This window comes from Eublepharis macularius, chromosome 4, assembly GCF_028583425.1.
Source record: "Eublepharis macularius isolate TG4126 chromosome 4, MPM_Emac_v1.0, whole genome shotgun sequence".
NCBI classification, from domain to species: domain Eukaryota; kingdom Metazoa; phylum Chordata; class Lepidosauria; order Squamata; family Eublepharidae; genus Eublepharis; species Eublepharis macularius.
Window position 1 is genome coordinate 124,614,529 of NC_072793.1, and position 17,580 is coordinate 124,632,108.

Sequence of the window (17,580 nt, forward strand, 5' to 3'; positions counted from 1 at the left end):
AAGATACTAAAACTTAATTTTGATGTGTGTACTCTGAGGGGGCAACATAGTTTTTGTCTGATGTTACTGTCACATCATCGTTCCTAACAGTTTAAAACGTTAAGCACATGCTAAAACAAATGGTCACTATGCCAGTAAAAAAACCTCCCAACCTATATACTCTCAGGGATATTTGAACTGGCATGCTTCACCCAGGAGCTGGTTATATGCAAGGGATTTTTTGCTGTCCAAATCTGCTATATAGGAAAATCTTTTTCTTCTCACCAGTATTTAATCAGTTTCATTAAAAGGGGAATTAATGTCCCCAATTTTTATATTATATAACACCCTTCTTCTTAACATATCCCTCGCTCCCCTACTAGTAGCTTTCAGGCTTTAGTGTTCTTTCTGTAGGGACTGCAGCATAGCTGTGCTGGTGGTTGAATGCAGCTGGCATAAAGCAAGTCTTGTTTCATGCAGGCAGATGTTTCACCCCAAGCCCTAATGTTTTAAGATTAATACTTTGCGGTTTCATGAGTACAAGAAATTTTGTTACGGAAATGAGTCAGAGGAAGGAAGGTTGAGCCAGGTGTTGGTAACTGAGATTATGTGTTCACAGAGATGCATCAGTAGTGGGTCATAGGCTGCAAATGCCAGAAACTATAACAATTAAGGAACAGTCATATATAAGCCCAATTAAATATCCCATTTAATACTTAAGTGCATGAGTTTGCCCATAGTACCTGATTGATACATGTTGGAAGGAATTTCCCCCCAAATCCATTTGATTGTTGTGTTCTTATCATTCAGCACTTGGCCCAACTTGCTGCTGTTAAATCTTCTCTGAGTACTTTTTAACAATGTATCTGCTTTTCCTGTTATGAATTGGCAATTTATATCCTCGTCTTGTGAATGTTTTTGTACAACAGGTACTGGGATTACATGTCACTCTTGTTTTCAGTGCCATCTATATCACTGGCAGACACTAATTATAGCGGCCCCTTTGACTTCAAGTTTTCAAATCGGTAAAAGTCTGAGCATCTCTCTGCATAGTTCTAGTTTTTCTCCACAGCTGTTAGGCATTATGGAGATTAGAAGCTCTGCCGATGCATGTCGCTAGCCACTGAGTCTGTGAAATGACCTAGTTCCAGGAGTTATAAACCCTGGACAGATTCGACCGATCAGCACAGCTTATTGAGTCATTGAAGAAGGAAGCCCCCAGCAAGGTTGGGAATCACTGTCTGGTCAGCAGTCCCCACTGCTTGTCCAAGTATATCAGTCATTCTTGTTGCATGCCCAATACAGTGACTTTTGCTTCCTCCACAGCATTGGTTCTGGCTTACTATTCAGCATCACCTTAGCTTCTGCTCTTGACGTAATCTAACGTGGTCACACTTCTTGTGACCTCAGCTCTGTCTTATGGTTCAATTTAGTCTCACCTTCTTATCTTACCACTTTTGACCCTGGGCTGCCGTTGACCTTGTCCCCGACTCCCAGTTCTGGCTCTTCTTATCTGCTGCCCATGAGTCTGGCCTCGACAACAGCAGCCATTATGGTTTTTTTTCCTGTATAGCCTGGGTTAGAAACATAAGAGCCAAAGCTATACAACTTTTGGAAAGAATGGCTTCCCTACCTCAAACTAATGAACTGCCCAATCTAACTGGTGCTTACTGGAGAGCGAGGGGAATGATATCATTAGTGCACTTACTCTCCAAAGAATCTTGCTTGCCAACTCTAAATTATCTCACAAAATTAAGTTATAGACTGGGATCCCCAACATGGTGCCCATGGGCACAAAGGTGCCTGCTGACACTTTTCCTGGTGCCCGTCAAGTATTTTTAGAAAGCAGCTGGGGCTAAGTGGGGCTTTTGCCCAGCAGGGTTTATGATTGGCTGTGCAGATTTTAAAAAATATTATTTTGGCAGAAGCTTCTTCCACAGTACCAGGATCTTCTCTGTGTGACTGAAGATAAGCTGTAGCAGCCATTTTGTGGCTGCCTCCATCTACTCCTTGCCTACAGACAGCCCCCCAACCTTAAACAACTTCTCACTAACAACCATGATTCAGCTAGCAGAATCACTAGTACAGGTACCAGACCCTTCAACAGACCCAGATGCCAACTCTGCCCTCATATCTACCCAGGAAATACGATTACAGGACCAGGGCCGATTCCAGACGGCCCCCTGCCTCGCGAAACGTCGCGCGTCGTCGCGCGTCGTTGCGCAGAAAACGCGAAATATCGCGTTTTCTCGCGCGAGTTTTGCACGACGTCGCGCAAAACTCGCGCGAGAAAACGCGATATTTCACGTTTTCTGCGCAACGACGCGCGACGACGCGCGACGTTTCGCGAGGCAGGGGGCCGTCTGGAATCGGCCCAAATGGTGTCAACTACACTATCTCTGGCTCTTAAAGCTGCTCATCCTCCAATGTGATATATGCCCTCATGTGCCAACAATGTCCATCTGCTCTGTACATTGGACAAACCAGCCAACCTCTGCGCAAAAGAATAAATGGACACAAATCTGACATTAAAAATGGCAACATCCAGAAACCAGTGGGAGAACACTTCAATCTACCAGGACATTCCATCAAAGACTTAAAGGTTCCTGTAGTTCAACAGAAACCTTTCAAAAACAAAATCCAACGGGAAACTGCTGAATTGGAATTCATATGTAAATTTGACTCAGTCAGACTTGAACTGAATAAAGATTATCTCATTATCAGAAATAACTGCTTTCATTATCAGAAGCAAACTGATCCTATTATCAGAAGCTACTGATTGCATCTACTCCCATCACCTATATGTATCTGACCAGTTTCTTCATACCCTCCATGCATCTGATGAAGAGAACTGTGGTTCTCGAAAGCTTATGCTACAGTAAAGTTGGTTAGTCTTAAAGGTGCTACTGGACTCTTTTCTATCCATCTACTGTAGCAGCCATTTTGTGGTAACCCGTTTTTTGCTTCACCCACCACACTGTGTTAGAATTCCAAATGTGCCTGCAAAAAAGTTGCTCAAAAATGTTGGGGACCCCTGTCACAGACACAAAATAAAACTCTCAAAGCACTGTTTTAACATTTTATTTTGCAGTGTGTGTTTTTATAAACCAGAAAACTATCATTGGTTTTAAAACCATAAAACAAAACAAGAGAGAGAATGAAAATCCTGTCAAACTAGGCATAGTCCCTGAGGGCAACAGTGCTTTGGGTCTCCCAGGATTTCATCTGGAGAGGCTTTCTGAAGCAACAGTGCACTGGGACTGAAGAACTCTGTGTTAAGGGGACATTTCCTCCCTGAAGCAGGTAGATAATTTAGGAATATCAAAGGCAGGCACAGAAAGGCTGAGTGCAGGCGGGTTTTCTCTTCCCAGCACAGAGTTCTTTAGGACACCTGGGGGAAACCCATCCCTACTCTACGTGAGCCCTCCCATCAGGTATGATACAATGTACTGTGTGAAACAGAGTTATCAAGAAAACATTTGAGTTTTTATGAGCAAACATCTGTATGCTTTGTGAGTGGCTTCAGATGTGATCATCATGGCATGATGAAGAGGTCAGGGCAAGGAAACTAGTAAGCTCAACAGCCTCTTTGCTTAAATGCTTGTGCTTCTTCTTTTCAGTATCTGTCTTGGATAGAGCTTTAGCTTTTCATCACCATCCAAGGAAATGTGCAGGTGCTCAACACAGAGATGGGTTCCATATCAACAAGGGGTGCATGTACAAGGGTGGGAAAGTTCTAATTCGAATGGGGCATGACATGGAGAAACATGAAGCACAAAACACTTGCCTTCATGTTTCTCTTGCATCACTCATATTACACATATCACAAGCTGCTCTGCAACAAATGAGAACTTAGATTTTTGAGAAATTAATCAAGATTAAAAAAACAAATTTCAAGGATTTATGGATATGTACATGTTTTTGAAAACAGTCAGCCATTTTTTTAAAAAAAATCTCACTATTACTTTTTGGCACTCTAGTGCCTGCCTCTTGGTTTCTTATCGTATTTATTTATCCTGAGACACTGTCTGCCCATTTCTAACTGACACTGAACTCTTGGCTTCCACAATAGCAACAATTCTAGAATTCTACAAAACTCAAAGCATAAAGCATGCAAATTGATAAACATAATGCAAAACACACAAATTTCCACAGATGTATGCATGACTGTTATGTAGAATCTGAGCTGCGTCAGAACAAAGTTTCACGTTCCCTAATATAAAATTTGGAACTTTTTGTGTAGAGTACAAACTGCCCTGGACATAATTCTCCTTCTCTCTCTTGGAACATATGGAAGAAAGATAGGCAGGAAAATGTCGTCATTTATTACCAGCTGATTTCTGGCAGAGACAGTGCAACAACATCCTCATCAGGGCATTATCTAAAACCCACTGAGATCAGTGGATAACCTCCTATTAATGACAATTTCAGACCAAGACCAGTCCGACCAGTCCCTTACAGTAACACTTCTTAACCCTATGGGCTGGCTAGAACAGAGCTCCACAACCTTTTCACTGTTAGACACTGCCGCAGTCCACATGGATGCTATTTCACCAGTATTTTTGAAACAACACTTGATGTGCAATGTTGAGGTCAAAGGGAAGGGATATCCAATACATTCCAGTTTAAAGACCTGGTTGTTGTCCTTCTAATACCCTGTTGGACCATGTTAAAAGCACCATTGTGAGAGTCTCGCTTGTGAGAGCCATGGGCAGTGCAGTACTGTTGAAGTCTCTTTAGTTTCCCAGTTTTATCTGCAGCCCATTGATCAGCCAAACCAGGTAAAAGCAAAGTGCTAGGAATCCAGTGCCTAGGAGGTCTCCCAGCGCAGTGAGGTAGGGGATGGAGAAATTGTCAGGATCTAGTCCCTTTCGCCACATCAGCCTTACGATCAGGTCAGCCATGTAGAGCAGGATTCCCACCTTCAACAACAACAACACACACACCTGTCATCCATGTGCTACTATCAATGCACAGCAGCCACGATATCTAGAAATGCCTCCTCTGCTGCACCACTGAACTTGCTGACAATGGACAATAAGAGAACTTCTGCCCCTTCCATACTAAACACTTACTCTATATTTTCTAGCTGCCTAGCTCCCAGCTAAAGCACTTTCAGAAGTTGCTTCCATACTGGTAGCTTTCCTCTTCTTTTTCTCCATTGTTTCCAAGTTGCTGAGCCAGGCTTTCCTTTACACATTGCATCTGGTGAAGGATTGCATTTCTGCTACGTAAGCAGTCTTGTCAGCTCAGTGATGGCAATGTGCCTTTGCACATGCTGTACCGACACAGTAGGATAACATGATCTGGTGTTCTCAGAGCAATAGTGTCACCTTTCTAGACTAGCAGTTGCATTTTTAAACATCCAGTCCCCCTTAAATATGTAGTGATTTATTGGGAACCCCCCCCATTACAACAACATGCAGAGGAAGACACTCTCTCTTTCACTCACCCACTATCCTATCACACTTTCCATGCCCCTAATCTCCAACTACTGGAAAATCTTTCCCCCCTCCAGCCCCTTTGGATGAAATTCAATGTTCCAGCAGCTGGGATCCTGTCTTGACCCCCTTCCTAGCCATTCTCAGAGTTCCTGGACCCCCCCCCCCCAAAATTGAGAACTTTGTACGTGAGGGAAAGAGAGAGAGAGAGAACCCTGCACCGCCCCAGTGTTTTGTACCTAATCTCCCTTTGTCTGATCAGCAGGAAGCTGTTCACTAGCAATTAGCACATTCTAGTGAAAAAAGGAAATTTCATAGCTTAGCATACCATTCTACTGTAAGACAAGACTCTGTACCCCACAAACCCTCATTCTGGAAAACTGCTACAGCAGAACACCAATATGTTGGTTGTTGTTGTTTTTTAACGGCAGGTGCTGCCAGGGGAAATGGCAGCAGCTCAGGGGGGAAATGAGAGGGAAGGAAGTGGGACAATCTTCTCTGTGTTCCCCAAATTTGTATATGCTGCTGTGGTGTGTTAATGTAATAAATAAAACCATTATGGTGGCCAGTACTTCAGTGGTCTATCAACAAGCATAGAAAGAGTTATACACAGCAGCAGCAGGAACAAAGAATGAAAAATGGCAGCTGCTCCAAAAGTGGGGAGTGGAAGTTTCTGGATGTGGACAGGACCTTTGAAAATGCATCAAAATGTACACCCCTCCCCCAATGCTTCAGGAGCAGTCCATCCAAAGACATCAGCGCAAATGTAGTCTAAGAAAAAACGGGAAAGCTGGGATGAAATGGGCACAGCACTGACCAGCAAACAATGTCAGTAAGGTCTGTGAAAGTCTGATGCAGTAAAGAGGCTGAGCAGCAGCAAAAATTCCGTGCAGAAATGCCCTTTGTCATCATCTCTCCAGGACAGAGACTACTGGAGACTGTCCTAAAGGGCAGAAATATGAAGGCAAAAGTAAAGAGCTGCACTATCATTTGTTTATGGCATGGGGAAAAGATGAGGAAGAAGCATTAGGAGATGAAGATGATGACATATATAGGGATTACCAGTTGGGAGAGGTGAGGTTAAGAGATGACTTCACTGAAAAGGAATTTGGGGCTTCATTTCATTTTCTTGCATGTCTTTCATAAGCAAATTTGGTTTTGCATAACATTAACATACCCACAGCTTAGTGGACTGGCCTGTTTTGGAACACACTGAAGATCTCAATTTAACTCCAAAAGTTTGCTTTGAGTTACCTGCAGTAGAGCAGCCATCAGGTAAAATGACACAAAACTGAAGGTGAGAGATGTGTGGCCTCCCTGTAGAACATGAATGGTGTACAAAAACACCAGGTGCCCTGGGATCACCAACAGGAGAAGGACACGAGCTGACTTGGAATTGACCCCTGCAGAGGATAAATATCAATGTAGTAACAATGTTGGTTATGAGGACAGCAAGTTATGACTTCTCCTGTAACAGTATAATGCATACTAGAGTGATTGTGTGTTCAATTATGCGAGTGGCTCAGATGGTTGCAACTGATTTCAAAAGGCAATGTGAAATCCTTCAGAAGGATCCATCGCTGCAATATGATATGTACAAAAAGGCTCCCATCTGAATGCTGCTTTGTGGCTTCCCACAATGTCTACTTCCGCTAGTTAAGCTGTTCCTCCATGGCTGAACACCACAAGGATTGGTAGATTTTCTCTATCTCACATTAATAAGCTTCATGTAATGGGAGAAGGAGAGGTCACTTGCTTTCTAAATATTTTCTAAGTGCCATAGTAGTGTATGACAAATGGGAAGCTGTCCTGCCCCTAAGTGGAAATCAGGTCTACTGGAAGGGATGAAGGAGCAGGATGGGAGGGGGGAGCGAGAGAAAAAGCTGTTACACTGTTAGCTCAGCTCACAAAGGGCTTGAATCTTCAGAGAAAGGGTGACTGGAGGTATCCTGTTGCAGGGTTTGTCTCATGTATAAGTACACTAAACCAGGGAATGTGTGGAGATACAGTCTGTGTCTCTAGAGTTTAGTTGGGAGAGAACCTGTCTCAGGAGACTTTCGAGTCTCAGCACCTGCCTTTTAGGATAAAGCAGACTAGCTTGGGAAAGAGTTCAGTTCTGCTCTGTCTCAGGGAGTGGGCAGATGGGAGTTGGGAACTACTTCAGCAAGAAGGCAAATGATTTGGTGTGCAGCTTTGCTTGGTAATATGGCAGAATGCTTTAACTCTTCCTCTGAAAGAGGACAGAGCTGTGAGAGTTGTAATCAAACCTTTGTAATTCCCAGAGACTGACCTTTACGGTCTTTGTTCCAATGGCCGAGGGGGGCTCCCCAGCCTCAGGACACGTTTTGCCCTGCAAGAACCAGGGCTCTTGCCCCATTCAAACTGTGCACACCTTCTGGATCCAAGCACTGCTCCCTTAGGGTCACTTTCCCTAAGACTCTCTCTCTCCTGGCTGAGAATGCTGGACATTTGAAGGTCTTCCTCCGTGGACTACTCTGCTCTTTGGATAGGTAATTATCACCCTGAAATCCGTCAAATCTATTCCCCTTTCACAACTGTTTTTCCTAGGCATCTAGTGTGTTTGTGAATAATCTCGTGTGTGTGTGCTCTTTCCCTTCAATAAAGATACTCTTTTATTTAAGATCACCAGTCTTGTTTGCCTCCTTGGGGAAGGGACAATGTAAATACTGGTGGAGATATCCCATTGTTACCTCTCCCTCATAGCCATACTCCTTGTCGCTAATTCACCCACTTACTCACAAGGAAGCCCGGTAGCACTGCAGAATGTCTGGCTCCAGACTCACAAGTATGGGAGAATAGTTTTCCCTCACAAATTCAAAGGGTGTTTTTTCCCTAAAGAACAGATGAAGAGCTCTGGTGCTACAGCGGTTTTTAATTAGTACAGGATAAACAGTGGCACATCCCCAAGCTATCCCTTCTCAATAGTTGTGACTAATAGAATCCCACGGAAAATTCAGTCTCCTTTTTGGGTGATGGCTGAAAAGGACTTAAAGCTGGTTTTGTACCTGAAGTGAAGAAGGTGGTACATGGGTTGGGCCAGTGCTGTCTCATCTTGTACGGCAAGACACCAGGCATGCTCCAGAAGTGAAGAAACGTAGAAATGCGGCTGGCTTGGATTGCTACCAAATTGCCACCAACACCTGCAAAGCAGAATTGTAGAACAGACCTTAAAACTTCAACGATAACAGCTATGGATGGATTTGTCCAGAGCTCCCTTGAAAAATGATTATGTCAGCATTCAGTCAGATATTCTCTGAGTGTGTTGATGGCTATGTGTAACTCTGGCCCATCAGATAATGATTTACATAAAAACATAAGAAGAGCGCTGTTGGATCAAACCAGTGTTCCATCTAGTGCAGAACACAGTGGCCAACCAGTTACCCTGGAGGGCCAACAAACATGGCATAGAGGCCAAGGCTTTCCGTTGGTGCTGACTAGAGATGGGCATGATCCAAAAAAAAATACCGATTAAGCCGTTCGTGGATCCAGGCCACTGCCAAACCCAGGCCACCGATTCTAACCGATCAAGTCCCATTTCCAATCCGGAATCGGGAAGGCCAAAGCAGGAGGGCGCCCCGCTGTTTCCATCGATATAGGAACGGTGGTTGGTGGCAGCAGCCACCAGGCCTATCTGAACCAACTCTAAGTCTCCATTCCCAATATACCACTTATGCTCACTGAACACCAAAGGAAGAAGTGGTATGGGGAGGACAGAAAACCAGCAGCAATAAAAGTTCCTTTGTAGGGTTTCCCTTTCCACAAGACGATCTCTACTAGCACTGTAATGTCAGAGCATAAGAAGAACTCATGACTAAAAGTGGCAAAGTCCTGGTGAACTTTTCCTTTTGGGGGTGTTTGACAGACACATGATGTCTTCTTCCACCTCTACTATAATGAAATAGCTATCCCATAATCTTTAGCAATAATTGTCCTTGCGATGCAACAAGGTAACAGTGCTAATCTGTACTAGCTCCTTGAGCCAGTGGGATATGGTGGATACAGTTGTTTGAGCTGTACCAGGGAGACTGGGGTTCAGATCTCTACTCAGCCATGAGCGATGCTGGCACCTGGACAAGTCAAACACTCTCTGCCTAACCTATCTCAAAGCAATGCTGTGTAGATAAAATAGGATAATACTTCTGTTTGTCATCCTCACCTGGGAGAACAAGTGAGCTACAACTGTAATTTAAAAAAAAGAGGAGAATAGTAGATTGGACACAGACTGTGGAGGGATATGATTTGTAAAACCTTTTCAGCACCAGCTATTCAAACTATATATTCTGCCCATTTCTGATTTCATGCTAATGTACTGATTTGGCAGAATAGGAACTTCATATGGAAGCACAACATGCAACAAGAGTGCATTTTTACGGAGCAGATGGCAACTGCCATTGCTGCCAAAATTCACAATTTAGAAGAATCCAAATTGAAAATAAAATATTGACAATACCAAAGAGTAGTCTGAAGATCCTGTCATCCTTGCTGAAGTCCACAGTTAAAAAGAAAATGCAGGTGTCATTTTCCTATGCGACTGCACTGAGCCCAATCATATTAGAGCATGGGAGCAGCAGTTGTACCCAGAGGATGGCCCTTTTTCCTGCCTCTCAGCATCAGTGCACACTGCAAGCATGAAAAGCATCTGTAGGACAGAAGGTCCACGTGTACCTACTCTATCTCCATCTCACCCTACCATGCGAATTTCTGTGCTCTAGATTGTGCAGGGCTGCTGGGATGGGGATGATGACTGGGGGCATATAATTCCTGGGATACATGAAGTGGGTGTGTGGCAAGAGATCCACCCATCTTATTTTGCCCTCACCCAGCACAATACCTATCATTTCAGGGCTTCAGCAACAGCTAGAAGCCTCTCTAGGAATCTATTATCAACACTTTTAACCCACTGTTTGACTTAAAAACAGCGAGTATTCTCCTGCTGAAAAAAATTGCTATATTTCCCAGTTAAGCAAAGAGTTAAGTGAATGCTTAAGGATTTCTAAAAAGGTTTTTTTTGTTCCATTAAGGAAGAGTCTTTTCACTCCTTCCCTCATCTCTCTCTGCGTACATTAAATGTGTGTGGGGTCAGAGGGAAACTTTCCCTAAAGGCCTGTAGACATTATCCACAGTCTTGAGAGCATGATAGATAAAGAATGATAGAGAAAATGGAAGGCAAGATGGGGGGATTTGGTAGGCACACACAAGCTTCCTCTTCCTTGCAGTGGCTCTTTGTGCTGCCTTTGTACATGCGCACACACTGTTGGAAGGAAGGCAGGAAGAAAACTGACTTCTACTGAGCTCTGGTGGAATCTTTGGGGGATTGCTGTCAATGAGCTTGGAATAGACTAGGCCCTTACTGCATTATCAAGACACTTTCTTTAATATCAAATTAATTTCATCTTCAAATTTCATGGTGCATTGCGGCATACTTTAAAACTCCTCTACTGCAGTGAACATCTTGAGTAGATGCTCATATTTCCAACTTTCAATGTTACTCTGAAGATCAGCACCTTGAGTCCAAATGAATGGAATTATTAAATTATGAGGGATTCACACTGTTCAATATTCCCATTTTCTCTGATTTAGAGACAATAAGCTACATACTATGGGTATATGCTTTACTTGAAAATCAGGGTTACTTTTGCTTGTTGACCTGATGGTGAAAAGAGGGTCACATTTGCAACCTCATGGCCCCAGCCTCCATACTGTTCTGTTAAGATGCAGGTCAAAAGAAGAAGCTGCTTACCATTGATTACGGGAGTGAAAACAGCCATGCCTTCAAAGTTTGTTTTGGTCACAGTTTTGTTCAAGATGAGGCCACCAATGCTACAACGTAAGTGCACAGTGTAAGTTTATTAATCCTCAGACATAGGGACAGACTAAATGACCAGGACCAGTATCAGCGACATTCTAAGTGGAGCTCCTGACTTACTACAGATCTTTGTGTGTTTCCCAAGTCAAAGATTTTGCTTACAGAAGGAAGAACTGGAAATGACTAATGAAACCTACACATTCTGTCACCCACGACATGCACACACAACTCAGGATTATGTCATGTGCCTGACAGACCAGATACAGCATTCCCCAGTATACGCAGGCAGCTCAGTCTTGCTCTTTTATGTGGCTGCATTTGTCTCACCTCCTCTGCGTCCCCCAACTGTATGTATGAGTGGTATATAAGACCCAGCTGGTGACTGGTGATAGTTTATGTACTGAATATGAAAAGGAACTAACACTGGAAAAAAAGCTAAATACTAAAAATCAGTTACCCACATTGATTCCGGAATGGTTCAGTTCAGAAATACTGATGTGCCTTTTCGGTTGCTCTAATTTTTTTAAGCACAGTATTAAAGGATGGGAAAATCTTCTAGATGTCATAGCTAGTGGCCATCAGGCATTTTAAGAACAGCCTATGTTACATAGGGGTTAGAGTGTCAGACTAGGATCTTGGAGACCCAGAGCCAAGCTACAAGTGACGCCTGACACGAGTAGAACACGTGTCAGTTTCCTGAAAGTTTTCACAGGAAATGTAGGTGTCTCATTTAACTATTAAGCTCTCAGAACTGTGTGGGGAGGAAGGAGCATTTAAATCTCCAGAACTGGACTGCAACTTGCAGGGGGCAGTCAGCCAGCCCTGCTCCCCTTTGCTCCGTTGGGAGAAAGGGTTCCCCTGCCTCCGACAATCTTCAAACCGACCTTCCAGGCACTCCCCACCCATATACCACACATATATACAGCTGGGGGACGCAGAGGAGGTGAGACAAATGCAGCCACATAAAAGAGCAAGATTGAGCTGCCTGTGTATACTGGGAATGCTGTATCTGGTCTGTCAGGCACATGACATAATTCTGAGTTGTGTGTGCATGTCATGGGTGACAGAATGTTAGTGTAGGTTTCATTACATAGGGGCTAGAGTGTTACATAGTGTTACATAGGGGCTAGAGTCAGTCTAGGATCTTGGAGACCCAGAGCCAAGATACAAGTGACGCACCAGCACCGCAATTGCTACCACAACTGGAGCCTCATGTGTCCAGCACGTGCCTTTCACGGCACTGGTGCGGGGGCCAGCCCAGTTGGGTCACGCGGATCCTGCACAGCTGGGACAGTGTGCACGCCCGTCCCTGGCCCTCCTGGGTGGCAGGGTGCGGGGATCCGGCTGGTGCTGCAGCTGCTTGGGGCAAGCGTGCAAGAGCAGGGCTGGGGGCACAAGGCTCCAGCTGGCCTGCAGCCTGCCGTCTCAATACTTTGATGCCTGGTCAGAAGGGCATGGAGCAGGTGTGCGGCACAGGCAGTGCCAGAGCACAGGCAGTGGTCCTGTCTCCCGGACAGCCTCCTGGCCCAAGCTACCCTGGCTCGCCCTAGGGTGGGTGGGCAAGGAGTGCCTGGAAGGTGGATATGAAGACTGTCGGAGACAGGGGAACCCTTTCTTCCAATGGAGTGAAGGGGAGAAGGGCTGGCTGGCCGCCACCTGCAAGCTGCAGTCCAGCTCTGGAGATTTAAATGTCCCTTCCTCCCCGCACAGTTTTGAGACCTTAATAGTTAAACGAGACACCTACATTTCCTGTGAAAACTTTCAGGAAACTGACACGAGTTCTACTCGTGTCAGGCGTGACTTGTAGCTTGGCTCCCAGATTCAAATCACCACTCTGCCATGGAAGCGCAATGGTGACTTTGGGCCAGTCGCTTTCTCTCCACTTGACCTACTTCACAGGATTTTTACTATGAGGACAAAATGGAGAAGGGGATAATGTTTTTGTATGCTGTTTTGGATCCCCATTGGGGAGAAAAGTGGGGTATAAATATCTAAATAATGAATGCATATAGCCAGAAAGAAAATGATACATGGATATTATGCATGAATCTGGGTGGAAAGGCAGCACATAAATGTTTTAAATAAATATTATTTAAACATTGGAAGCATTTATGAATTATTTTTTAAAAAATTCATCACTAGAAATCTATTGAGTAATATCTCCACTGATGCCAGGCTGCACAGAGAAGTCAGGTGGCTAATGACGCTGCTTTGTCTAACTTCTTCCTCTACAAATTATAGCAGAAGACAGAGGGTTGGTTTATATATGTATGTAGAAAGTGATTCTGTTAGAAATCACTGTGTGATGAAAAGAGATATAGAAATTCTATTTACAGTGAGTTATCTGTGAAAGAGCCTGCTTGATGGTGCATATATGTGAGCCAATCCAATGAGCACTTCTTTGCATCAGTGCAGAGATTTTATCACCATACACAACAAACACATAAAAAGAAACTGTCCTTGGTACAACCGGAAAACTGACAAAGCAGATTATAGTGATTTCCCCATAGTTAGAGCTAGAAAGAGTGACTGACCTCAGCCCCTAAAATTTCAAGAGGTCTCTGTCCATATCTAACGATCTACCTGCTGATGGTCATTGCAACAATGACTGGCTGCCATCCAGACTTCAGTACTTCAGCAATGGGAGGACTCTGCTTGGCAATAGCAACCCACAGAGGAATCATTACAATGAAGATGGCACAGATCAAGGGGGAAAGGTAACTGACATCTGCCGGACAAAAAGAGACAAAAGGTTATTAGTGTGTGTCTTCAGCTCTGCTCAAGTGGTGAGCAAAATAATTCCATTTTTCTGAGCGCATGAACGGGTACCCAGAGTTGCTTTCTCTCAGAACCATTTCCGCCCCTTCCATTGCCACCTATAATCAACAGCAGCTGACACAGGACAGGTATTGATTAGCAGAAAAGGAAAAGCTAAATGTCAGTATCAATAAGAGTATTCACTGTTGTATCAGGCAGAGAGAAGCATATAAGAAATACAGCAGCCCTGAACCAGAGAAAGTCTGTGGTGTTTAGGTCTGCAAAAACAAACAAGTTAGCAGTAACTTCCCGTTGCTGTTGATGGGATTGAGGCATGAAAAACTTAAGTTGGTTTAGGGCAAGTGTATTTTCTTATTCCACAGCTATATATAAACATCACCCCAACATAAACTAATCAGATTTCCCATTTATCTTGAAAAATGAATTCCAATACCATGTAGAAACGAACAGAGTAGAATTTCCTGAAGATGGAAAATTAGGAAACTCTAGCTCCATGTAGCACACTCTCATGAGATGATGTTAACAAGCTCATTACTGCTTCCAAGCCATAATTTTGTCATAGTGAAGGATCCAGCATCTAAAAAACATCTTATTAATTTGTGGAGAGGAAAATTGATACATACTAAAAGGAGTCAAGGAGTTTGCATCAGGGGAAAAGCACACAGCTACATATTTTAAAAGGTGTGGGGGGAGAGACAGGTGTGCAATAAAGTAAAAAGCGGAAGGGGGAGAAAACAGTAATTAGGCTGACTACAGCTGAACTCAGAGACCCCTTCAACCATGACTGTTAGAAATTAATGCTAGCTAAGCATCATTGTTGAAAAATGAATCACCCTGGGGTTTGCGTTTGAACAAATTTAGGAAACCTGCAACCTTCCAAGTGCTAAACAACTAAGTAAATGATGCAATTCTCTCTATTCCCTAATTGAAGAGCATTATAATGGTTTTAACAGATGGAGGATTTTTTTCCGGGATGTATAATACACTGATTTAGTGCTCTTGAGACCCATAAGCTGCATGGAACATGTGCCCTTCACAGTCCTAGTGGAGCATCATAGGGATGGCTGTGAAGGGCTCACGTAAGTATTCTTGTGAAAAAAAAACTGTACAATTTTATTCTGGCAATACTGTTTCCTACCTTGCTGGTATAGCAATTATACAACCAGAAAAACACAAAACTTATTTATTATTTATACCCAGCTTTTCTCCCAAATGGGGACCCAAAGTGGCTTATAATATCGTTCTCCCCTCCTCTATTTTTTTCTTACAATAACACTCTGACGAAGAAGCTTACTGGGTGAGTAGGCTTGCCAGCCTCCAGGTGGTAGCTGGAGATCTCCCAGAATTACAACTGCTCTCCAGGCAACAGAGACCAGTTCCCCTGGAGAAAATGGCTGCTCTGAAGGGTGAACTTTATGGAATTATACCCTATTGAGGCTCCTCCCCTCACCAAACCCTGCCCTCTCTAGGCTCCACCCCCCCCCCCAAATCTCCAGGCATTTCCCAACCTGGACCCGGCAACCCTATGGGTGAGCCAGGACCAGTCGCATTCTCTCAGCCTAACCTAACTCACCCAGTGAGCTTCCATGGCAGAGTGGGGATTCAAACCTGGGCCTCCCAGAATTTAGTCAGACATTCTTAACTCCTACACCACACTGGCCTTTATACATTTCCTGTAAACCAAAGTTTCATCCAAAGAGAAAAGCCTTTCGCTTAGCGGTCTCTGACCTCATTAGGGTATTTCAACAGACACATGTTTGGTCATCTAATTTAAGAGGAACAAGGGAGTTTCCAAAAGAAATGTATATTTGTCAGGATTATATAGGTATGAATGTTCAGTCCTAGTGATAAATGAGGAAGAAAGAGCTGACCTCCTCCCACCTCTCTCCTTTCACCAACTGAATCATTTTGTTACACAGTTGTGTGTTCACTCAGATCATGTGTTCAAAGCCTGAACTAAATTTGAACACAGTTAATACCAGTCTAGCACGATACCTTTGCAGAACTGATATTTGAAATCATGATCTGCTCACCAAGAAGCTCAACATCTTTTAAGGGAGTAACTGAAAAAAATACTGATTATAGGAAACTAACAGCAGAATCCTAAGAAGAAATATACTCATCCAAGTTAACTGAATTCAATGGACTTAAAAGGTGTAACTTTTATGATTGCACCATAACTGACACATGTGAACATGCCATGATATGTCATTAGAACAGGTATTACAATTAAGAAATCTACATATGAAACAAACAAGTGACTTGATGAATATTCCTTTGAGATTTCAAGTGGAAATTAACCCCTTTATATAGTTCTGTACCTGAAATACAAATTAGTATCTCTAGTATTAAAAAATGTAAAGTGAAGGGCCTCAGAAACAACAGTGATTTAATATACCACCACAGTGCTACTTTTGGGGTTGTACTGAAATTCACTTATTCAATTCATTTCTTTTTGAGTTAAAACATTTTGGGTTAGGCTTTTGAGCCTTTTCTTTTTCCTTTCAGAAGACTGAGGTTCATCAGCACTGTCTACTCCAGCCAGATAAGAGGCCTTGAGCCACAGGTGCAAACCTGAAACAGCTCTCAAGGACAAAGGTTCACAAGCCTCCTGGCTTGTTAGCATGTAGCCTTATGGGGGTTGGGGTGGTGAGTTCTTTCCCCTCTCCCTTACCTGTGAAGACAGGCTGTGGCCGAGTCTGTCATCAGAGGGTTTTTTGGCCCTTCTGATTGGCCAAGAGTTTAGGCCAGCTGCAGACAGCTGGTCTTGGAAAAAAGAGTTATTCCTTCAGTCTCTTAGATCGGGGAGGATCAGGGGAAGAGGGAAGAGAAAGGGCCCTGTTCCTGCTTTTGCTCCTGTTCCTGAATGCCACGCAGCTGGTGGATTCCTGTGCCTGCAACCTTCGTGCTTTTGTCTTTGGGACTTCTGCACTTAAGAGCTAAAGCTCCCTTTCTGGACTCTGAAAATTACTGAAGGTAACATCTGGAACAAATTCAGTGAATATAGTCTAGCTTAAATAGTCTGTTGTTGTCTTATGCTTCTCCACATACTTCTATGTTTATTTTGTTTGCCTTTGCAGTTTTCTTTAATAAATTCCTTTTCTTAATTTGGTGCGATTGAGAGTTGTGGCTTCAATCCAAATCCAGTTCTTTGGCCATTTTGCCTCATGCTACCCTATTAGTTTGTTTCTGGACTCAGCCTGCTGAGTGCCTACCTCACAGGGCTGTCTTTCTATTTAAAACCTGGTAGGGCTGGGAACTTGCCTCTCCGTTCCACAGCTGAAGGTTTAGCTAAGAGAGGCAGGTGGATTTCTACCCAGCAGTGAGGCTTCACTTGCCAATCCTTTTAGAATTTTGCCTTTTTACATCAGTAGGTGACTGGCAGCCCCCCTAGGGAGGGAATCCAGGCAGACTCACTAGAAACCGCTACAGGGGTACTTTTTTATCTTCTATAGTCTAGCACCAGCCTTCATATACCTGCCTGTGAAATATCCAGGATTGTTCTTGAGACTACTGGTGGAATGTCCCATCAAAAAGAGGAGAATGGACCAGATA

At 43.6% G+C, this 17,580-nt stretch overlaps 1 protein-coding gene across 4 annotated transcripts in view; it reads right to left on the reverse strand.

Moving 5' to 3' along the window:
• Nucleotides 1-3,044: 3,044 nt before the first annotated feature.
• Nucleotides 3,045-17,580, reverse strand: part of SLC41A3 (solute carrier family 41 member 3) — a 63,721-nt gene continuing 49,185 nt past the window's right edge. For all 4 annotated transcript variants that reach the window (XM_054977846.1, XM_054977844.1, XM_054977845.1 and 1 more), the window contains 5 exons: nt 13,831-13,975; nt 11,182-11,261; nt 8,447-8,581; nt 6,675-6,823; nt 3,045-4,901 (listed from right to left, as the gene is read on the reverse strand). In XM_054977846.1, the coding sequence (XP_054833821.1) occupies nt 4,716-4,901; nt 6,675-6,823; nt 8,447-8,581; nt 11,182-11,261; nt 13,831-13,975 (695 nt within the window). In that variant the 3' untranslated portion in view covers nt 3,045-4,715. The remainder of the gene's footprint in view (nt 4,902-6,674; nt 6,824-8,446; nt 8,582-11,181; nt 11,262-13,830; nt 13,976-17,580) is intronic.